The sequence below is a fragment of the Prorops nasuta genome, unplaced genomic scaffold (genome assembly GCF_024137725.1).
Source record: "Prorops nasuta isolate Cenicafe-Biocafe unplaced genomic scaffold, Cenicafe_Pnas_1.2 PNAS00059, whole genome shotgun sequence".
In the NCBI taxonomy this organism is placed as follows: domain Eukaryota; kingdom Metazoa; phylum Arthropoda; class Insecta; order Hymenoptera; family Bethylidae; genus Prorops; species Prorops nasuta.
The window spans coordinates 106962-130359 of record NW_027116856.1 but is presented as its reverse complement, the minus strand read 5'-3'; the positions used below and the strand labels follow the sequence as shown (position 1 = coordinate 130359).

The 23398-nt window shown below is 40.3% G+C and overlaps 2 protein-coding genes across 2 annotated transcripts; one reads left to right on the top strand and one right to left on the bottom strand.

Annotated features, from left to right (window-relative positions):
• The first annotated feature begins 81 nt into the window (after positions 1-81).
• On the top strand, positions 82-4477 carry LOC136784520 (putative leucine-rich repeat-containing protein DDB_G0290503). Its single transcript, XM_066745217.1, has 8 exons — positions 82-1078; positions 1151-1574; positions 1654-1963; positions 2035-2314; positions 2396-2839; positions 2920-3038; positions 3123-3258; positions 3335-4477. Exons 1-8 carry the CDS (start codon positions 953-955, stop codon positions 3596-3598), a joined length of 2103 nt encoding a protein of 700 aa, XP_066601314.1. The 5' UTR covers positions 82-952; the 3' UTR covers positions 3599-4477.
• LOC136784519 (protein FAM13A) lies at positions 3616-23348 on the bottom strand. Its single transcript, XM_066745216.1, has 12 exons — positions 22167-23348; positions 20654-21291; positions 20126-20336; positions 19643-20024; positions 19300-19543; positions 9654-9824; positions 9377-9518; positions 8912-9145; positions 8628-8831; positions 7891-8541; positions 7548-7795; positions 3616-7464 (listed from the first exon to the last, which is right to left on the bottom strand). Exons 3-12 carry the CDS (start codon positions 20252-20254, stop codon positions 7245-7247), a joined length of 2625 nt encoding a protein of 874 aa, XP_066601313.1. The 5' UTR covers positions 20255-20336; positions 20654-21291; positions 22167-23348; the 3' UTR covers positions 3616-7244.
• Positions 23349-23398: the final 50 nt, after the last annotated feature.

Below are 23398 nucleotides of genomic sequence, written 5' to 3'. Positions count from 1 at the left end.
TTTGAATCACGCGATGTGCGCGTTTATTAAATATTTTTCGACAAAGTGAATTTATCTGTCATTGTTTTTAGGTACAGTTAAATAAACAAAAACGTAATATAGAAGAGGATGACGCTTCTTTGATGGTTATGGAAGAATTATAGTAGAAAGCTTAATTTATAGCTTCTTTTTATAAATGTTTTTGTAGATCTTTTTCCTTATATCATCAAATGGACACGAAAGCTTTTTAAAATAGCGCAGCATGCTCATTGAAAACGCGAGTGATCATGGATTTATGGTAATCTCTCTTAAATTTACCATTTCGATATTTTCCCCTTGCCATTTAAACCTCGCTTAGTTTACTGATCAATTATAAATTTTACAACTACTGCTTTTTCTGAAACATTTAAGTGTTTCACCCAGTAAAGGAACTTTGGAAGGAAAATTACCAGGAAAAAAAAGTGACCAAGATATTATTTTATCAGGTTCTTTGACTCTCCATACCCGTGACTTTTTACTTGCGGCTATTTTAAATGAACATTCAAAATGTTTCTTTCGTTCAGAAGTAGGCCAAAGGGTAGACATAGCCGAGACTAAATTCGAAGCGTTAAGAGCACAACTGGATTATACAAAAACATTGTACAACGCACAAAATCTTAAAAAAAGAACCGAGGGTACTCCCAGTTTGAGGGACCATTTAAATTCTCGGAATGATTCATACTCTAAATTGCCTCTATACTCCGACACCGCTAAAAGAACTATAGTGATATCTCCTCGATCGGCGCACATTCAACAAAAGAGTGAGGAAAAGAGCTTTGGTAACAAGTTTCAACAACGAGGTACCGTATTTTTTCATATTAAACAATTTATACATTTTTCAGCAATAAAAAATGACAGTTTATTTAAAAATGCGACGCTAGCTGTTTTACCACAAGGTCGCGGTCCCTCGGAAAATTCCAGTGGTGATGTTCCGATGAGCGTGACGGTCAGAAATATTTTTCAGTCAAACAAAACTCGAATGACAACGCTGAAAGATTTAACGGAATTGGGCGAGCAGAATAGTTCAGAGCTGTTGCTCGGCTCGACGAAGAATTCTCAGGTAACGCGGCGAACGTTCGATTCTACGAATGAATATTTTTGTTTACAATTAAATGGATTGAAAACGATGTAGGAAAACAGCATCGACTCGAAGGAATCGTCCTCCAATAAGATACACACTTGCGCGGAGGAAAATGATCAGAAGACTAATGAAACAGAGGCGAAGGATGCATTCGTCGAGAAAAGCGCGGAAAATATCACGCGCAAACCTAAGGCAAAACCCGAGAAGAAGCAGAAATCAATTTATTCGACCTTGACGAAGATGAAGCCTCAAATGCCCAATTTGAGTGAAATGGTTGGGGCAAGATTTAAGAGAAAAAGGGGGAGGGTACGGAGCTCTCTGTCGAAGACTTCCGTCACAACGAAAGACACTTGCTTTACGGGAAGGCAGGAGACCAAGAGAAAGAAGCCGCAGCTGCAGCAACAACAGCAGAAGCAGCAGCAACAGAAAGTGGAACCACAGAAACCGCAGCAACAACAGCAGCAACAACAGCAATGTACAAAACATCCATGTCTTTCCGTGAGACTTGATTTCAGTCGTCCCAACTTGTTACTTTAGGTCGATCGAATTTCCAGGTATTCCTGCCGCTCCGTTAGCCAGCAACAACAACAGTCCACTTCCGGCCGAGCCGGCGAGCCAGCCAAAAAAGTGGTCGGACGGAATAGAGGACATTTATCACAACAAAGCTGCAGTAAGGAGTGCATCCGTCTCGCTAGTGTGCAGCAAACACTCTAAAATTTACTCGCAAGCAAAAAACTTCAATAACGAGCTAGCCTCGCACAGCAACCCAATAAAAAAACTTACCAACAGAGGCAGAGTCAGCGAGCGTCATGAACGCAACGAGTCGGTTTGCAATACTTCGATCTTTGCGGAGATGAATAACGAGTAAGTTAGAGGTAATCGATTGACGTTGGGTGGAACGTTGCTGTAATGATCCGTGCTTGTGAAAAATATAGAACAGCGCGAACAGAAATGACGAGAAAATTGGAGGTCGGTCAGCCGGAGGAGGGGAAGAAGCTCGACGACGGCGTGGAATTGCTGAAAGCCCCCGATGAGTCCTTCGGGAACCAACGTTTCGATCCACTGATAGTGCATAATTACCAAATGCCGACGTTAGCGTCCAAACTGAAAATAGCGAGGCGATCGTATTTCCATGAGTTTAGCTTTCGAAATATTCCGTTTGTGGTGGGAACGTCGGTATCGCCGAGTCACAATCTGGGTCTGAATATTCAGCAAGTAAGTTAGAATCTCGTGCGTAGAATTATCAATGACGCAGAGTTCGATGATAAAAGAGAATAAGAGCCATTCGATCATCAGGTGTTGAACATAATAAAAACAAGACATCCAATGGTCGGTGGTTCGACCCCCTTGTTGATTCGCAAGGTCAGCAGAGGAATGAAACCAGTAACGGCGCTTTTAGAGATTCAAAATGAACATTTCACTGTCAATAAAGATTTTCCGTTGTCCAATATGAACAGTCGTCAAATGAATATGCCATATAGCGGATTCCACAAACAATACGAAAATACGTTTTCGAGCTTTATGAGGCCCGCCATGATGAACCCTGTGTTGAACAAGACAGACCTGCTCACCGAAAAACCCTCTGTCATACCGGAGATAGATAGTCAAGACGAGGGTCCCGATAATATTCAAGCCCTTCCCAAGATCCAAACTGATCGACCTTTCACGAAGAACAACATGAAATTCAGTAATAAAGGTGCCAAAGCATCCGCGAGGATTTCGAGCACGACGATCGACCCGGTAAGAGCTGTTATTGAATAATTATCCTAAAGACTGATCGAACGCTTGTTAATAATATCACAACGACTCTTGCGGCACAGGGTATCTTCACTCACGCCGAAGAGACGATGAGCGTAAACTCTTTGGCCCAGAATCCCAGCATGAAAGGAATAAAGAGCGTGTTTGTTAAACTACACGACGAGTTTAAAGAAATGAATACGTAAGTGTAAAAATATTTAACGACGTTTCTCACGTGCAACGTACAGCTCGTTAAAATTCACTGAAACTAATCTCGCGTCGATAGGAAATACGACAAATTAAAAGCGGAAACGAAAACCAACAGCAACAACAAACAGTTGAGCAAACAATTGGCGGAATTGGAGGTAGAGATCAATGCGAAAGAAGAAGAAATAAATGCCTTCATAAATCTTTACAAAGAAGTAATCCAATTGCTTTGAAATATTGACATTTTTCTTTAGAAAGTTGAACGACTAATGCGATAACTTTCCGTATCAGGTCATGACCTTGAAACACCAGATGAAGTTATTGCAACAGAGGAACAGTTTTGTCTGTGTTGGAGCGGATTATCCAATGTCGAAGCATTGTTGTCGAATGCCTTATTGTCATGGGAGGGCTTGTTACGAAGGGCAGATGGACATTTGGCAGCACTACAAACGAAACGTCATTTCGAACGTTAGACAGCCTCCAACGTCTTTCCGCTTGGCTGGGCTTTTACGACAAATTCAATCTTACCAGAAACAGCTGAAACACGAGACGTAATGATTGAAAAAGGCCCGTTTCTCTTAATGATATATTTATTAATGTAGCATAACAATGTATTGTTCAATAATGAATCACTCGTTATTTAAAATTGAGATGGAAATAAATGAGATACAAGGATTGTCATATAACAAAATATACATTGACAGATCATATTTTTTATTCATCTGTGTACTACTTCTATCATATGTAGGACGAGCCGCTCGAAACGTCCCAGAGAGTCGGAACGTAAAAATTCATTTATCTGCGTAATTCCGAGAGATATCGATCCTTCGCCCAAGGCCTTTTTGTCAATGCAAACGGGGGAGAAGCCTCGGAAAGGTCCTGTGCAAAGAATCGACATCTTTTATAGTTAATATGGGACACCATTTTTTTACGCCGTACCTCTTCCGTTCTCCGGGGCGTGTCAAGTGCCTCACCTTGTATATGTATAATATAATAACGTTCATTCGTACGATTTTATGTATGATACTATTGATATTTATCCATACCATTTATATGTATATATACATAATTAACATGTATATAAACGCCAAAGTTGGGTGGAATTTTTGTAAAAGATTTTTGAACGCTTTGTCCTGCAGTAGATTCTCGGGTGCGACTACGCGTAATAAGTATGGTAGTCGAAGGTACTATAATATCATTAAATTTATCATATTACTGATTTTCCTGCGTCACATGGATCTAATCTATCATAAATACGTGTACTGCAAATCATATGGACTTCGCTTGTAACATCTACGTGAGAAACTCTCTTCTCTCGAATACTATGCCGAAATATGCATTGAGCTCGCGTGCTTTATACTTTTTCCAAGATATGAAAGTGAACCGTTGAACAATGCATTTTTTTTTTTTTTTTTTTGGATATCTTTCAAGCAACTACACAGAATCATTCGATCGTCCTTATTACATAGTTCCTTTGCTACAAACTACGAAATATATCTTAAATAACGTTAATATAAAATGTCACCTTATGCCTACGTTATATTAATATTTCTTTTTCCCATCGCGCACGAATTGCAACTTATATTCCACTAGAAACAATATTATTTCTGTGGCACGAAATATAAAATTAATTTCTTCTCGTAAATATAGTGCTTTTTTGTTGTTGTAGAAACACGAGCTGATGCGGAAGGTCGAAAGTTTTACAAGAATCTTTAACGAAAGTATCAAAAAATATAATTCTACGCCTTGTTCGATTAATCAATTAAACGTACGCAATAAAAAGATTGCATTGCTATATACCTATGTGTGTATATATATATATGTATCTATGCAATTTGCGTAACGAAAAACGTTCATTAGATTTTTGCTTCCACATCGATGGATTCTACCTCGACTCGTTTTTCTCAAAAAGAACACTCGATTATATTATCATGTGTGGTCTCGACTATGATAATATATATCAACAGCAGATATTTGAGAGTACTTGAAAAAACATCTTCCACACCGATGTTCTCAAGAGTATGTTATTATTAATCCCATCCATCCCCATTCCTTTGCCACAAAAGTGAAACCTTCTCACGTACACACTTCTCCTCTTTAACAGAAGTATATATCTCATTATATCACAGACTAAAAAATGCTTTGGTCTAAAAAATCGTTTCGTTTATATCATCCTCGCCATTTTTCCAACGGTCAAACTTTGTTTGGGTCCGCGATCTTTAACACGAAATCCGAGTGTGATCGTATAGATATCATAGTTCCGAAATGATGGATTCAACTAATCGTACAAAATTCTATCCTCTATAATATAAAGGTCCTAGAAAATTGGTTTCTCTCGTGAAAACCTAATTATACAGCTTGATAATGCTATATGTACATATATAATTAGGAACAACGTGTGTGTTATAAAAAGAAAAATACTATACAAAAATAATGCGCTAATAATAAAAGTAATCATATAATGGGGCTAACCAAACGTTAAATAAAAACAGCTGTCTCATACACGCGCACCGTCATTTCAGAATTATGTTCCGCCTATTCCACCAATTAGTACCTTGCTAATCTATCTCAAGATAAATCTATACATACATAGAATACAGCATGATGTGAAAACTGCAAGAATTATAAACTATGGTATAGTATAGCTTCGACGTATGTATCTTTAACAATTTGGTCTACGATGCATGTATGCATGCACGATGTTCTTATACGTAGCGTACGTCGGTGTGTGCAGACTTATATAATTTGTCGAAAGTGTGACAATGCTTTTAGCTCGCGCAGTACGCTTTTTTTTCTGCGATACAGTAAAATCTTGATACATTATCAATTTGCGATCGAGGACAACGAGTGGCTGATCTCATTGTTAAATTAGCAAAATCAAGTGTTAGGCCAATGGTAATAATAAACGCTATGGAGAAACAATTTGCGAGGCGCTAAAATAATTATCGCAGCGCTCGTGTACACTCATTTAATTTCATTGATTCTTAAGTATAAATACTGTTTATCAACTAATATATTTCTTTCCTTGTCAATTTCTGGAGCAGACAATCAGGCAAAAAAACACTTCGATATCTATACTATATATATATATATAGTGCGTAGTCTCACGTTTTACCTCTTTTTAAATTCACTGACCCAGTTCGAACAATTCAAGGTTGCTCCGTCGTTTAACGACGATTCGCTATTGCCTACGGTAGTAGTAAAAAGGTGTACAACCAAGCCCGCAATGTCTCGCTCATAACATAAACATAAAAATCAACAAGTACGTAATGGATCCTTTCAATGCGTATCAAGATTGTAACATTCTTTTATAGTAATCTTATAGAATTACAACACGTGATATTTACTACAAGGTACTTAGATTATACAAGCAGCCTCGCGAAGATGGTTCTTCGATCTTCGCGATATATATCATTGTTACGTGGAAATCCAGTGCTTCTCGAACCAGCATTCAATAATTCAATGTTAAACACTCTTTTTAGTCTTTTTTTTAGTTCCGTTGATATAATACAAATTCGCAAAGTAGCAGTGTCCTGGGAGAAAAACAAAACGAACGCGAAATAAATTAGAAAATAGAGGAAATAAAATAACATCTTTGTGTCTCTAAAGGAGATAAATACAAATTTTAAATATTAAATACTAAAACGAAATAACTTTACATTAAATAGAGAACGATGAAAGACTTTTATATAATTTCTTCGAGGAATCCTTCCATGTGAATAAGCTAACGTAACGAGATTCTCTTCCCGTCAATATCATCCATTTATGATTCAACTTGGTGTATTCTGCCCAGCTATGCAATTGTGTGCACATAAAATAATACTTTATACTCTTTCCCCATATGTTCAACAATTCAACTATGAATATAACTATAGAATGCTTCTATGTGCAACATTTTAGGTCTATCGACGAAAATAAACTGTCGTGATTACAATTATTTATGTTCGAGTGGCGCGTTGATTTCGTACTAGGCAAGATATATTCCGAGTCGAGTAAGAGCATTACATGCAACTCGTCGCACTAATACAATTATTCTGTTCAATAGATGAGACTTTTTCATTAAATTAAATCCCCTCCCACAATTGGTTGCTTTTATAAAATTGTTGGCTGGGCTGATTACGTTACGTAAATTTCAGTCGAATGGTCTTTAACACCTAAGATATCAGAATCCTCTTGAGTACAGTGAACATTGAAACCTCGATTAAGCTTTTTTAGTTTTCTCGAGAAGTGCGGTGATTAAACGAAGTTTTGCTCTAGCGTCTTTATAAGACTCGTATATGGTGAAAACCTGCGGTCCACGATCCTCCCTTTGCATCTTCCGACCAACGCGAGCTTCGAATTGTACCTCGAGCTCTTTGATAGCCCTTCCGAGACGTTTCTTCTCTTCCCTCGTAGCTCGTTGTTGCGCCAGCAACTCCTCCCTGTAACGGACCACCAAGTAAATTAACGATTGATCATCAAGACCACAAAAGTGTACAATCGTCGAAGACGGTGGACCACTTACAGTGGGAGCGCGTGAAGAATCTCGCCCGCAGCTCGGCTTCCTTCGCTGCTGCTCGGTTGACTGTCGCTGTCACTCTGCAGTGGCTCTATGGAATCTATGCAATCTAGAATACCTCTGTGGGACATGTCTGGCTCGCTAGCTCGTCTTTCCGCATCTACAGGATTACCAGGTAGAGTCGTGGATGTAAAGTCCATTGCTTCGTGCTCCAAAATGGTGGCCAGCTCTGGCACGCTGTCCTTATTTTTACTCTGTAAAACGTCAGGTAACCATGCAGCTATTTCAGTCAGAATCAAATATCGGAGAGAGTTATCCTGCTCGGTGGACTCCTCGAAGAAACACTTACCGCACCAGCTCTTATGAGCAATCTCTTCAACGTTCTGTATCTGTCGTAAAGCGACCTCACAGCTTCCCTGTCCTCCTTTGGAATCGGACTACCAAAAGCATCCTCGATGTGAAGCAGAGCTCTTTGAACAGCTATTTTCTCATCCAGAAGCTGCTCGTACGTTAGCTCGTCCATATTCTGGGGTCTGTTGTGCTTCGCACGCTTCTCGCTCAGCTTCTTCTCAGCCTCCTTCGTCATCTCTTCGATCGACATCGTCCTAGACTTCTCCCTGCTGTTATTGTTGTTCGTTGAACTAGATACGGAATTTAATGTGTTGTTCGTGTTCGCCAGCAGAGCACCGACTGGATCCTCCTTCAACAATTTATGCTCTTTCCTCAATTTATGCAGCTCCCTGCACAACTTTTTTATATCCCTGTTGCTCATCTTATCGGGATGATTGGATTGATAGCTAAAATTCTCTTCAAACTCGTCCTCGCACTTTTTGATTCTTTTCTTAAGACCATTAATATGTTTCATTAGATTTTTTAGGCCCAATTCTGCGGGAGGTATGATATTTTGTTGAGCGTCGGTTTCCGAATAGAATCTCCGAGGTATTAGCAAAGAGTTTCTTGGCGACAGCATTGCTTCGACACGAGCGTTCGACGTTTCTTCCTACAGAAAAATCAATTTCAACCATCGCATATTTAAGTTTAAGCAAATTGCATCAGCACGACGAAAATATTGCTTTTATAATTCACCTCTTCGGGTCGATGCTGAAATCCCCAATTGGTCAAACTGGGGTTGTTCGAATCCTCGTGATCTGCTGACGCTGGACGAGCTGGTGAAGGAGATTCGCTCGGACCACTGCTCAACATTTCCAAAAAACTTTGTGCTGGAGATATGCTGTGACTGGGTGGACTCGGAGATACGTTATAGATATTTTCTATCTCGTCATCATTTTCCTGTCGATGCAAATTGTAAAATGTACAATCAGTTTCTTCTTTACCCTCTCCAATTAGTTTCCAGAAGAGTCTTTGCTTACCTTGCTAGAATTTTGATCAGATTCCAGGAGTTTGTGGACTCTTCTTATTCGACCTTGTCTCCTTCCTCTGGGGGTGATACTTCTGCTGAATCTTTCGCTACTCCTCAATCTTTCGGCATCGTACTCGAACCTCTCCGTAGCTACGACCACCTCGCAAGTCGATGGAACTGGTAACGACTTTTTCGATACCGGAGAAACATTTGTCCTCTCGTGAAGAGGCAAAGTGGCGCATCTCTGAAATGCAAAAAAAATAATGATCCAGCTTCGAATCAACTATTCGTTCGATGGAAATTCAGTATTAGTCCTCGGTAGTGTTCTCCAGTATCACATACGTTAACGAAACAATTACGGTGCTACTCAAAGTCTTGTCCGTATTGTTATGAAAACAATTGCCTCCTGTTTACACCCTGAGCAATATTTTTAAGAAAAATTCATGCGAAAAGGATAATAATCTCTTGCACTGACCACTCCATGACCCATGTCTTGGTCAGCTTGACTCAATACGGTCGCGCGTTCTCCACTGTTGAAATCCTCGTGGCTACTGACACGTCTAATGGTATCCGCGGTGTCAGTAGGACTGTCCAAAACCCGCTCTTCGCTGTTACTCCTGCAAAATACATGAATCGAGATAAGCAAAGGGTTTTCCATTTACATAAGAAATAATGGTAACACGAGAATGTTTACGGACGATTACAATTCAGTTGTCGCCAAAACAATGTTTCTGTTATGAAAACGTTGTTACCTTATCAGTTTTCGTTCTTGACAACAAGACTCCCGTCGTTCTTTACGTTTGCGCCGTTTCAGTGCGCAAAGTAGGGACGCCCCTTCCGAGTCAGCCGGCTCGTCTTTGGTGTTTTTACAAATTTTGCAATCACCGGATAGGATCACGCCGTTGGTCGTCGAGTCACGAATACTGTAATTAAAAAATAAATCTCTTATAAATAATTGCAAGGAGTATAAAGTGTCTCGGCGGATTTTGCACGAGATGCAAAAATTATCATAGGAAGGGGGGGGGGGGGGAGTTTTCTAATCGATCGGAAGAGACGACTTTGTACCGTTACAGCATGGTATACCATGGTATAGATCGTTATCTTTTATGCGTCTATTTACGGAGATAGTGAAATGCTGACAGGTTTCAGGTGGTTAGAATCATATTTGCGATGGGATTTCTTATTGAAGAAGCTTAGTTTATGGAGTGCAGTAAGTGATCGCGGAGTGTAAATACTTTCGCTATGAGTCATACCGCTCTTCGCGATAACACTCGTGCGGTTAAAATCTCTGCCCGGAAACGAAGCAACTAGCAATGGCATTTCGCCAAATATCACAAGATTTTTCCATCTTTCTGTCCATCCTGCAGTTTTACACCGTCTTTACGCAGGGTCAAACAAGTTGTTTTCCTCGTAAAAGTACAATGCACTGTACGTTGCGTAAACGTCTCTACATACAATAAAGGTATATTTTGTCAAGGACTGATGCATGGTCGATCGAAACTTTGCGATTGCTGTCTATTGAACGAAACTGTAGACTTTTTTAATAATTTTGCAAAAGCCAACTTGCTAATTTTCCAGTCTCTACTGTGATCTGTATAGTTTTGCTGACGCATGCATAACAGATGCTATTCAAATGTTTTTCGCGAGATTTATCATTGTTACCAGTACTGGTAATTTTTTCGCACGGAACGATCACCCCTCGAAACTCTAAATGTGATATAGCGAAAAGAGTCACCGTACAAAAGACAAAGCTTGGGTACAGTTTTGCTCGTACTTGAAGAAACCTACAATTTCTTTCGTAAATTACCAATTTGGCAAAGAATCGTACATTTTGCTTCGCTTTCCAAGCTAGTTTTTCTCACGAGAGGTAACAGGTCCGTTTAAGCGCTGATCTTTTACTTTCATTCAAACCGGATGTTCCGAATTGCTTGTAAACATCCATCAAATGTAGAAATGGCGATCATGCGAGGAAATTTCACATCGAGTAGAAAATGCACAACTGTTTGAAATAATAACAACTTTGCTTTGCGGTAGAGAAATAGATCTATATATATATTACGTTATAATTTAATTAAAGCTGGTAATTAATCAAGGTTATCCGGTACACGTACGTCACAAACGTCTTTTAATTTCAAAAACTTTCAAACTCGCCTCCAGCATAATTTTATAAAATACTATAACTTACAATGTATAAGAATTCCTCTCGATCGATCATGGCCAACAAGAATGAAACGGAGCAGAAGGATCGAGAAATGTAAAGTTTTCGAGAACAATTGTCATGAATGATTAAAGTTTCTCCTTGCGGTTCGCTGCAAGTGGAAGTTTTCGATATTGACGAGCGATATATGTATCGAGTAAGTTCAATGAACGGATAAACAATAGGTATGCGTGTGACTAATATTTATAAATATTCTTCAGGAAAGAACGAAAAGACGCGTTGAGACCGACATAATTAAGTTTTGGTCAAACGAGGGATTTTGCAGAGAAAGAGCAAAAAAGGAGGAGTCCTCGTGAGGTGGGCCAACTCCGTTCGTACCTGTTTGGCATGAATCGATACTGGGTGCATGAGGTCGAGCCGGCATGAAGAAGCGTGCTCGGATTCTTCCGATGAACGTTGACGACGACGGAGTGCATCGCGCGAGCATCAGAGAGTCTCAAACAACGTCCATGTGTTACGATTAACGCTTGTACAGTGTCATCGAGTGGAGAAACGGGAAAGAGGGGGAGGGGGTAGTTTGCAAACGTTGTGTATATATATATATATATATATATATACAGGAGGCAGAGAACGGAGTTTGTCCCGATTATCGCTTTCCCGAGTTACACACTCGCACACACACACTTAGAGACATAGGAAGAAAATATGCAACTCACAGTACGCGAATCCCTTGGTCCCGTAGGGGGCACTCATGTAATCACAAACACCAACTTTCTTTTCCAATGGCGGACCACTGGTCTGAAGACGAGTCTCTCCGCGATTCGATGAAACATTTATGGTGGCCTGGTTGTAGAAAATGGAAAAGAAGCGAGTGAGCCAGTAAGAGTCGAGGAGAGAGAAGGAGAGGAGGAGAGAGAGAGAGGCTGCTCTCCAGCACGAGCAGTGACGAGACGGAAGGTGAGACGTCTGCACGCACGCACGCACGCACGCACGCACGAATAACGCAGGAGTGCCAGCAGGATGGAATATTCCGTTTGTCTTCGATAGTCGAGCGTTTTTTTGTGCGCACGTGTGCTCCGAGGACTCTCCGTCTCTCTCTCTCTCTCTCTCTCTCTCTCTCTCTCTCGCGTTCACGACTCGACTCGACGACACACCGTTCACCTCCTCTCGATATGGTTTTTCCTTTCTCGTGACTCGGGCGATTCAACTGGCGAATCGTACGCGAGAGAATCTCGATGATAAATGCAAATTTTCGTCCTTTGCAAATGGCCGAGATATTTATCTACCGCACACACACACACACACACACACGCGCGCGCGCGCTTGTGCTAGATGGTTGTTCGTAAGTGAACGTATATATATATATATACGCACAACGACCGATGAGAGAGAACTGTGAAGAAACTACCGGACTCCGCTCCGGGTCAGTCGGAGGAACTCGGCAGAACTACTCACGGAAGACTCGTCGACACGAGTCGGAACTCGAGTCTCGAAGTGGCCGGTGATGGGACAGCAGCGTGTGGAATATACTAAACTGGCTAGTGGCTGCTGGTGTGCGGCCACGTTGTATATCGGAGGGACACAGAAAATCGACTGCGCCGGCTTGCCGGTCGATCTCTGTCTATATCCGTACGCTGCAAGCCTCGCTCCTACACGCCTCTCGTTTCCTTGTGTGAGAGCATGTATCGATGTGTATGAAGCAAAGTAAGCGTAGTACGTGTTCGAAGCCCCGTATATTGCCGCCAAGCGTGCACATGACCCAGGAGCGTATCTCCCGCCGCGTAGTTCCCGTCTTCCTCATCGATCATCCGTCCAAACCCTCTTAAACCCCTTGGCTAACGCTCATTCAACCTTCCCCACTCCCCCAAATTCCCTCGACTCTCGTACCTGTGGCACATACCTGAAATAGGAAGCTCGTTCGTTGGGAAACGAAGAAATGATTCAAGAATGCGAATTATAAGAAAGGACTCTTTGTTTTTCGTAAAATTTGGAGTTATTTTTTAATTGCTGAAGAGATAAAAGTCTGGTGAGGTTGATGTGTAGGAATTATGTATAATTATCGATGCACGCGGTATGGGTAGAATTTTTATAGCTCTGTGTAACGCGTAGTTCCCGAAGAGACGATCTATTGATCGGAGCTTGCAGTGTCTAGGGGTAAATGTGCTTTAATAAAGCTGTGGAAGCATAATGAACTTTACGTATTGTTGACCGAGTGGAAAAACACCCCATTTTGCAGCGAGTGACAGAACGCGTCAAACGATCCACGCGCGGTTTCCCGTGTGTACCGGAGAGCGATACAAACAGCTTCAAACCGGTTACGAACTCGTTGCCGCCGGTACAAGTTACACTGATCAAAAATTTAATTTTCAACGCGACAGGAGTCGTGCACGTATCGCCTCGTTAAATTATTAACGCGATTTAAATATTTATCATCGGCTAGTGAGCCTCATGATTCGATTATGGCTTTGGTTTGCACACGAACTCGTAAAATTTCTAATGACTGCAAACTGTCAAACACTCGACTCTTGCACACGTGACGAAATTTCGTTTATTATTGGACTTGGCTATTTGGCAGGTTGTTCTCGGTCGAGCACAGCATGTACAAAATAAATAACTTGGTTGGATCTATATAGGAGACCGAGTCTGTAAAATAATATATATATATATATATATATATATAACGGTCAATTCTAGATTAGTATAAATTGTCATAATTGTGGAGGAACTTTCTCGATACACGAGTCATTGTTGACCGACTCCTCTATCTGCCCCATAAAAGGTAAACTTAATTACATCAATTATTATACGTTGCCACTAATATAGGTCAAGTTACGGATTAAAGAGGTAAATAAATATACATATAGCTTGTATGCTCTTAATGGGATTAGCCCTCAATGTCACTCTTGTTCATTAACGTTTTTTTTTTACAACGGAGAGAAGTTAGGGTCTCGACATAATATTTGCACGATCTTACATTTGGATCCTGACGTCAACGGCTCTATTTTCGATCGTCGTAGAGGGATTTTCAGCGCCAAGTAACATCGTAGATACTTGGTTATCTAGCGTTTTCCATGATTGCCGCGCAGTATGGATAGCTTGGATCCGACCGTTGTCCCAATTTTTCTAGTATTATATATATATATATTAATAAAAATTCCGCACAAAAAACTGTGTTACGTTTCGATGAATGAAACAACATTTTGCAAGTAGCTCGAATGACATTCGAAAGAAACCGGCTCCCCTGCAACAGTTATAGCATCGTTACGTCATCGGGCCCAAGTTTTACCGGAGGAAGGTGGGCTGTGGGCCCAATGGCACGGCACGTGTTTGCCGAATCGCAAACTCGTTTAATATATATATATATATATATATATATATGTGTGTGTGTGTGTGTGTGTGTAGGTCTTCGCAACAATATAATACCACTAATGTAAGTAGGTACTTTGATATCCGAGCAGTCATGCAAGGCGCGCATCATGCAACATCGGCCAAGTAGCTATATTTGGAAATTTCTAGACTCTGACGCTAAACACGCGATAATGTAATTGCTCCCCCCCCCCCTTTCTCTCTCCCCTCTCAATCTTTCTCTATGAAATAATTTGCCACGACGGACGGTGCGTTAACACGCTCCACAGGTTGGACAAAGGAATCACCTTGAATTACTTACAATCGATGAAACACTTTGACCCATTCGAATCGAACTAAGAGAAGCAGCAACTCTTCAGCGTTCATCGCTCCCTTCGTGTTATTCGAAAATAAAGATGCTCGCTTATTGGCAACGCTTCGAGATTATTTTTGCACTTGTAATCTAATTTGCAGGTAACGCGAAAAACATAAACTCTTTAATAGAACGCAGTGATTATTTCTGTTTCGAGAGTCTACGTGGTCATGAATTTAGCATATCGCATGTAGAAGCTTTTTCAGGTTCGAGTGGATCCTTTCCGAGTGTTTGCACGATCATCCGTTAAAGATCCATAAAGGCCACTGGAAATCGTATAATATCTAGATATCGTTTGCAGAAGACACGCTTAAAGGTGATACCCTGCGTTGTGCAGACAACCGCGAGAATTGATCAAGGGTCTTGCATCACGAGAAACAATAGCGTTACGAAATATTTTCTAGAGTTCTCTGCTCCATTGGAATATAATGCGTATAATTTAATCGCACGTGGGCACGATATTCGCATGGCGAATTAACGCGCGCGAGTCGGAAATTTCCGTTTGACACGTCCTTTACTTTCTTCGATCTATACGGACAGTAGCACGGGTGTAGCGTCCCGTTTCAGGGTGAGCGAGAACAGTTACGAATCTCGAACAGTTTCAAGGTTAACCAGAATGCGTTTGGCCCATTGTGAGTCACACATATATAGGTATGGCCGGTTTACGATGAAAGGGAGTGAAAGAGACGCATAAGAGGCGAGTATAATAAAAAAGGGCTCGCTCTTGGCGTGGACCGTAAAATTTTCCACCCTTCTTATACCATGAGACTAGCTTCCATCGCGATACCACTGTACTTTTCCATTTCTCCTCTCGAGGAATACAAAGTTTGTACCATCGCACAACGTCTCTCTCCAATATTATTTCCAAGTATATATTATTTAACACACTGATACAGTCTGTCAAAAATTCTTCGACTTTATTACTTAGAAATGCAAGATAAACATTCGTTGAGAGGAAGTCCGAGATACTTTTATCTTAGTCTGAATTTTTATTATTATCGTTAATCTGTGTATGTATATAGGTATACCGATTAACTTATTCAAAGCTTTTGTAAACTTGATCCGCTTGCGAATATAAGGAAGCAGTGTAAAGAATATCGAATGTTCGGGCTTTGTAAACTAGGAAGTCGTTCTACGTCTGACGGATTGTCTAGAGTCAATATAATATCTAAAATAGGTCCTGGTGTATTGCCAGGATTACGGGTATGACTGACACAGGACGTCGATTTTCTCGCGCTAAAATCAGAAACTACGCAGTTACACGGAAAGTAAAAACAATTTTGACAAAAATAGGTATTCCAGACTCCCCCTCCCAGTAGTGTTGCACACGTGATCCTTTCAACATGGAAGAAATCCATAATCTCTATATAAGTAAGTTTATTTTTTAGCAGGCGATAAAACTGAGAGTAAGAGTAATACCTTATTAATACCAATAGCGTACGTGTCGTACACGTATATTCTCGTACACGTATAGCAACAGGAAAACATCTTTTCCAATTTTTTAATTTACAATTTTCCATTATTACCCGCTTTTCGTTAGCAAGGAATTAAAATGATTAAGCTGCTTTGAAATACAAATATAATTTCTATTTTTCTATGCACAAATGCAGCGTCGTAATTTTGTAACGAATCGTATAATCCGTGCATTAAAAATTTTACTCGTTACTCGCTAAGAAAGTAAAACGACGAGGTATTCGGTTAACTTTGGTCTGTCTTTATTATTAGTATTAAAAGTTGACACCGGAAAAAAGTACAGAAAGTGTAGAAAGTATAGTTAAAGCGAACGATCTTAAAGTCTCGTGATCGAGCGTGTCTATCAATATTGTATGCTGTGTTATGGGTTTGTACGAGTCTCATAATTCAAAGACTTCGTAAATCCTTCAAGCGCCCACGCTTTCGCGTTTCCTACAATGTTGTTCTACGAGTAGCAAAGACACGTGCCTCATTCAATTTTATATTGTATTATTGCGGCTCGATCCAACGACCTTAGACGACCTTTCCAAGCAGCGAACTTGAACATTGATTTTTACGCACAAAATTATCTGTATATGTGTGTGTAGAGTGTACTCGTGCCAAACTAAGGCTTCAGCGCCACTTTAAACACAGCGTTTATGCAATAAAACTTGCAGAATTTCTCAGAGTGCCATTTTTTCTTCCACTCCCTCCTCCTCGACCCTGCAGTCTTTCCCTCCCCGAGTCTCTGATCCCCCATTTTTCAAAGGTTTCTTAACTCGACAACACTCGCGCAATCTCGCTAAAAGCAAAATGCCTTTTCCTTCATTCCCTGCTTCCTATTGCCAAGATAATTCTTGCAATAATTTTATCCGATTTCGCTCCTCTCTCATAATTTCCGCTGCATCAATTATTGTTAAAGCGTTCGAAGAATGCTGCGTAGCGGCGAATCCTTCGACGGTTAAAAGCTTTATCGATGAGTATTACGTGTCATTAAATGTTGTACAGCTGAATTGCTATCAGAAATACGAGCTAATTCGTCGTGTCAAATAGCAAGACATATCGATGAGAACCGAACAAATTGTCGCTCATCGATAATTATTGCTTCGCTATTACAATCACCTTATTCAACTCGTGTGTCTAGTAATATTCGAATATTGTTCTGTCTTTTCTATATTAATAACGATAATTAATCATCGTAGAGGAAGTTTCCAAGTTACGAATGAACATTTCAACAATTGACGAAAATTGTTTTATCTACGAATTTTGGGGCAAACAGCAAGATGAATCGATGAGAATCGGGCAAATTGTTGCTCGTCGATAATTATTGCTTCGGTATAATCATAATATTCGACTCGTATGTGCAATAATATATATTTGAATTGTCCTGTCTTTTCTATTAATAACGATAATTAGTAATCGTAGAGGAAGTTTCCAAGTTACGAATGAACATTTCAACAATTGACGAAAATTGTATTATCGATGAATTTAACGAATCGAGGTATAGCATTTTTTCATGATATATCTAACTGATAAATGCTCGTATCATTAAAACGATTCGCCTGCTTCGAAATCGTCGGTGAGTCTATAGGCAATAATACACCGTATCACAGAACTCGTGTGATGTCACGGGTCAATTAAGCTCAATAAGTAAAACTCTTGGATGTGTCTTAAAAATAGAAACGGAGTATCATTGGAGAATTGGCAGGATGAATTAAAACTAAAAATGTATACGTGATTACGTAATGCATGTATGAATGAAATAATAATTAAGAGAGGGTAGAGAGCGATGTGGACGAGGAGAATATTTTAATAAATGCAATAGCGAGGGCATCGTGCCAAAAGGCACAAGACATCGTGACATCTGCAGAATTACGATTCAATGTGTGTCAATGTCAAAAATCTTGCGTTGCTGAATATTTCCAGTTCGAGTCGATGCACCAGGCGCGATCGTCCTTCGTTCCCCACATATTTCATATATGCACCAACGTATATAATTAATCGGTAAAGAACGATATCTTTGCGTTTCCCATCAAATCCTCTTAAAAGGAAGGACTTGGAGTTTGTCACTATCTAGAATATTCTATTGCGTAGTAACAGAGTATCGATTTTAGTGCTTGGACGGAGGGCACGAGTAAACTTAATTCTGTAGGAAGCAACAATTAATATTTCAAAGAGAATCAACCCCCAAGTTTTCAATAAAATTTCAATCAAGCATGGCGATAACGTGGAACAAGACAAACTTTCAGAATAAACTTGATTGAACGAGTCTATCGTTGGCGATTTGGCAAAATAAGCCCGTTCCAGCAACGTCCTATAAATCTACAGTTAAAGATTACTAATCACGGAAGGAACAATCGGTCGCGGCCTTTTTCAAGTACGGACACGAGGCGGAAGGACAAGGATACGTATAGAAATTACAAACATTCGAAACAGTGGTAAGCAGCTATTTTATATAGACATGTATATACCAGTGTATACATGTATTTGTGTACACGTGCCATTATGCACACGTAAAACTTTCTTCGGTGAAGGTCACTGGGAAATATAGCACCGAGTCGACGATATTTTCGAGATCTTAATTCGAGCATCGAGCATATCAACACTGCGATAGCGGTATTGATGAAAAAAGCGAAGAAAGATGCTTTCTCTCTCGTCGCGATTGCAATCGAGACGCGCACATTTCACTCTTATATTTAGCGTCCTATCGATTCGCCTCTGAATCGCATGTGTTTCGCAGAGGGAACACACATGGAAGGGACGTCGATCGATGGAATTTTTAGCGTTTAATGAACGTAATTATTTTCAACCGATGGCTTCTCGATTTATGCGATTAAAAAGTAGACAAAGTATATCGTTTCAACAGCCTGCGGGTTATTGATAATCTTCGAGTAATAATAATTCTCGCCCACGAGACGGGATGTGGTTTTATTAATAAAAGCGTGTATTAAAAATGTGAAACCGATAGGTTAATTCTACAACCTATAACAGGTTATAATCGTAGGACGTGGATCGACGCAATGTTTACAAGGAGAGAGAGAGAGAGAGAGAGAGAGAGAGACGAACTTACCAATCTGGAAAGAGGGCAGATGCTTCGGCTAGAATATCTCGGAGCAAAGTGGTGGCTGGCGGGACATGAGGTAGAATGACGGGTGCGAAGACGCCACAAACGCCGGCACTTCGCCCGTGCCTCGCCTCGTATTTGCTTAGGTATATGGCCAGGTATCCTAAGAGACGATAGTGAGAAGACGGTAGGGTCGACAGCTGCTCTTTCGTTGAAATTATCCAAGATTTTCGATCGGTGCAATAAAGTTCTGCAAGGATTCGCATCATCGGTATATATTTCACGGTAGCTTCGAGAAAGGTTAGGGAGGATCAACGTGATTGATCGATAAATAAAAATTAGCTCTCACGATTGTGAAGATGTAGCAATCTGGTGACAAGTGGGGATGAAACGACGGGTTGTGGCAGTTCTTTGAGGTACTGGCGAAGAAGGGTGGCTGCTGTCGGAGGACACGCGGCACCCTCAAGGTCAGCATCGCCTCGTCTCTCGAAAGCAGTCCTGAGCCTCCCTACCAGCCTCGGGTTGCCTCCGGAGAGTCGAAAGACAGCGGCACTTTCGAATCCATTGACCTCGATGTAACTGCAGAGTCGATGCACCACGTACGGAACACCGGTGTCCAGATAAGTGTCGACCAAATCTAGCCTCGAGCCGAATACCTTGGTGGATCCGGTGCAACGGCCAAGCAGAGTTCCCGCGAGATCGCGTTTCACTCTTGCCAGACGTGATTCGTCCTGCGGGACGCCATTGGTGTTTCATTCGTGTTTCATCTCGCTCGGTATTGTTATTATTATTTTGTCCACGCGGTGAGAACTTTGACCTCCGCTCGTCTTACCTTATCGCGAATTTGGCGGGAACGGGTAGGGCTTGCCGAAGAGTCCCGTTGTTGTTGCTGCTGCTGTTGATGATGATGATGGTTGTTGCGATGATGATGAGGATGATGTTCTTGCTGAGAGCGTCTCATCCCACTTGGTCTGCACCGCGACCCGCCGTCGCCACCACACTGACAACAGTGAGGAACGTATTTGTAACGACCTTCTCAGTATCTGTTCAGAAAAAACTGATCAATGAACGCACGTACCCCACGCAGACGTATCCTTTCTATCGCTACTTTTACATCTCTAATTTAAGCACGACACTGTATTCTATACTGTAACGTGTATCTTATTATCTTTTTTATGTCGCAAGTGTCGCTAATAATTTTATTAAAGAACGAGCATGAAAAACGTGTCTAATTAATTTTATCATTACTATAATTATGCATGACTCATCCAAGTCTCTTAAAAATTTCATGGTTATTCCAAGTTTAGTATTATATATATACTAGTGGAGAAAAAGAAGAATCTATTATCGCAATACGTACAATGCACTCTTTCGCGAGCCTCCACAGGTTGAAGTGTGCAGAGCTCAGTCTGGTGGAGGTTCTCTCGAACAAAAATTCGGGGCTCTTCCGGTATAGCTTCTCGCGTTCCGATGGTTTTACCTATCGCTTCCCTCTCATCAGGATCGATCTAGCGATTCGAGCACATGCGTTGTATCTCCTATTGTTGCTGTTGTTGTCGTTGTATTCTCAGTCGATCTGCATCAAATCAACGCACTTTCCATCTATATCTATACGCGAAACTAATTAATTGTCCAGGTATAGAGAGTCCAGAGTGACCACAGTGGTGGAATAGGTTTCCAACAGTGGTCGGTCGTTCGTGTGAAATTTCGCGAAGAAGTCGAGTTATATCACTTTAACGAGGAGGAACACGGCGGGGGTGGTATTAACGATAAAACGTACAAGTCGATTAGTTCTGGGTTCATGTCCCTATCACGGCACATCGCATTGAGCCCTTTCTTTCAGGCAAGGGCACTGCCTATGGCTGCTTCAGAAAGTGAGTCGACACGAGCCGTAGCGTAAGCATCGAGGGTCACGCCGAGAACGTGTCTCAGGTCACCACTTTGCCCCTTGTTTTGACATGATTTTCCTTACTCTTTAAACCTTACTGCATTGGTTCTCTGGAAAACAAAACCTTCCTCGATTAGAACTCGCCTGGTACCACTGTACGAAGCCCTAGTTAATTTAGCAAATTTTGTTTTTTTTTATTTATTATGTAAATTTCTATTGGATTAATAATTATATATATGCTTTAATCGTACGAGGTATGTTTGTGGTATATTAAGGTAGAAGAGGATTTTTTTTATTGGAAATAAAAATATAGATATTGGGTGCAAGAACACTGACCTAATGTAAGGTACGCAGTGATTTGTTGGTCGATTCAACGCGCTGGTAGCAACTAAGCTACCAACGCGACCGATCGATATTTGTATATACATATATAGTGTATATATATTAAAAGCTTGCCAGAAAAAATCTAAATTTTATTAACCAAGGATAATCCAATAGTTGAAACGAGTAATCTCTTGGAGGCTGTAAGCAAGGGCAGCGGGCGTTAATATAAAGTATAATGTATAGGTAAAACTATAAAAATATTACGTTTTTATAAAAGCAACGCAAAAATAATCGGATTGTGATAATAATAGAATAAGACACTATTTATCTTGTGGAAATTGTTCAAATACCTATAGAGAGGTAATACGAATAAATATTGCCTTTTTAATAATATTTAGCAAAAATAAACAATAGAAGAATTGAACACAAAATCGAGTTAAATTATACACCTTTGATGTAAATTCAATTTCAGAAGAGAGGATTATTGATGGTTCTTCGGCAAAATTAGGATATCCCTCACGGATAGGAGCAAACGCCGTAGAAAGCAACATTGGCTGGGTTTTGGAAAATTCTCGAGTCTATTTTCGCTTTAGGACTAAACTGTATCTCGCGTTGGAGATTGAACTGAATAATAAAGATAGATATAAATTAGTTGGAATACCTGTGCATAACGGTGAGTATTACGATGATAAGAATAGCAGGTAAATGCGAGACTTTATACCACTGGAGCGCGATACGCTCATCAACCTTTTCACCCCGTTTCCTCTTATCCTTTTACCCTCACCGGATTGCTCCAGCGCCGAATTCAGCGCCTCCGTCGTGACGACGCGTATACCTCTCTCCTATGTACGAGTTCGTTGCGAGGGCGAGCGCTATACTTCGGACCCCCTCAGAGAAATCAATAGACCCGCTTGGTCACGTGAACTATATAGCCGAGAGATTAGAGAGCGCACAAATTCATCGAGCAAAGCGAAGGTGCGTCAGAATCTGCCAAGTCCGACAATTTTTCCAACTGAATCGTTCCAAGCTGGCTGGTTTTTTCGTACCAGCGAAACTCAGGGTGGGGGACTCCTATGTGCGCTGCAATTTCGGACACTTCGTCAATCTCTTATTCCGTTAATCCGACATTTCTTTCGATGCACGCAGTCTACGCATGCGGCGCCAGCGCGGTGTTCCTCGCCGCTTCTGATTTAAGAAATAAGAAAAGTTCTTGTCAATGGGTTTAAGTTTTTGAAATGTATAGTTCAAAGTTCATTTTTATTCATAAATATTGTATCACATTTGATAGAAATATAATTCTTTTTTTTTATACAAAATATACATGAACAGAAATGAATAAGATTGAAGGAAATTATTTTAATGCTGATGTAACGAGGGAAAGTTGCTTAAACAATACTGGCTTTTACAATTACTTTTGTAGTAATATAGGAAAAAGAAAACTTTTATTAAAGCTACTGATACATTTTTAGTTTATGTTTAATAACTTGTGTAAAGAAATTTGGCCTTGACACTATATAAAAGTATATATCAAGAAATCTCGAAAATATTATATATTTAATATTATGATTTTATACAAACGAGAATTTATTTTAAATTAAGGCTGCTCCTTTAAATATGCCCATGTACATAATTGTTGTACAGTTTATTTTTATATTTACGCTAGTACAAAATAAAAAACAATATTCACTACTCTTATCATCATTCATTATTTGAGTAAATTTCGATTTATTTATTTTGTGTTCTAAAAGTATTTGTATAGTAATTGAGTTTTTAAAACAATACTTAGACTACACTCCTCCTCCTCCTCCTTCCCATTAGTTTATACCTATACTTTCCCAACTGTTGTAGAAGAAACTACAAATATGACACTATAGTTGGAATCGGGAAAAATCA

Excerpts from the sequence above, each read along its gene's own strand:
- LOC136784520 (XM_066745217.1), top strand. The coding sequence starts at position 953 with ATGAGCGTGACGGTCAGAAATATTTTTCAGTCAAACAAAACTCGAATG. Across the intron at positions 2,315-2,395 it reads TGGGTCTGAATATTCAGCAA|GTGTTGAACATAATAAAAAC; the intron begins GTAAGTTAGAAT and ends TTCGATCATCAG. Across the intron at positions 3,039-3,122 it reads GAGTTTAAAGAAATGAATAC|GAAATACGACAAATTAAAAG; the intron begins GTAAGTGTAAAA and ends TCGCGTCGATAG.
- LOC136784519 (XM_066745216.1), bottom strand. The coding sequence starts at position 20,254 with ATGAGACGCTCTCAGCAAGAACATCATCCTCATCATCATCGCAACAAC. Across the intron at positions 9,146-9,376 it reads AAGACATGGGTCATGGAGTG|AGATGCGCCACTTTGCCTCT; the intron begins GTCAGTGCAAGA and ends TTTGCATTTCAG. Across the intron at positions 7,796-7,890 it reads TGCTCATAAGAGCTGGTGCG|AGTAAAAATAAGGACAGCGT; the intron begins GTAAGTGTTTCT and ends GACGTTTTACAG.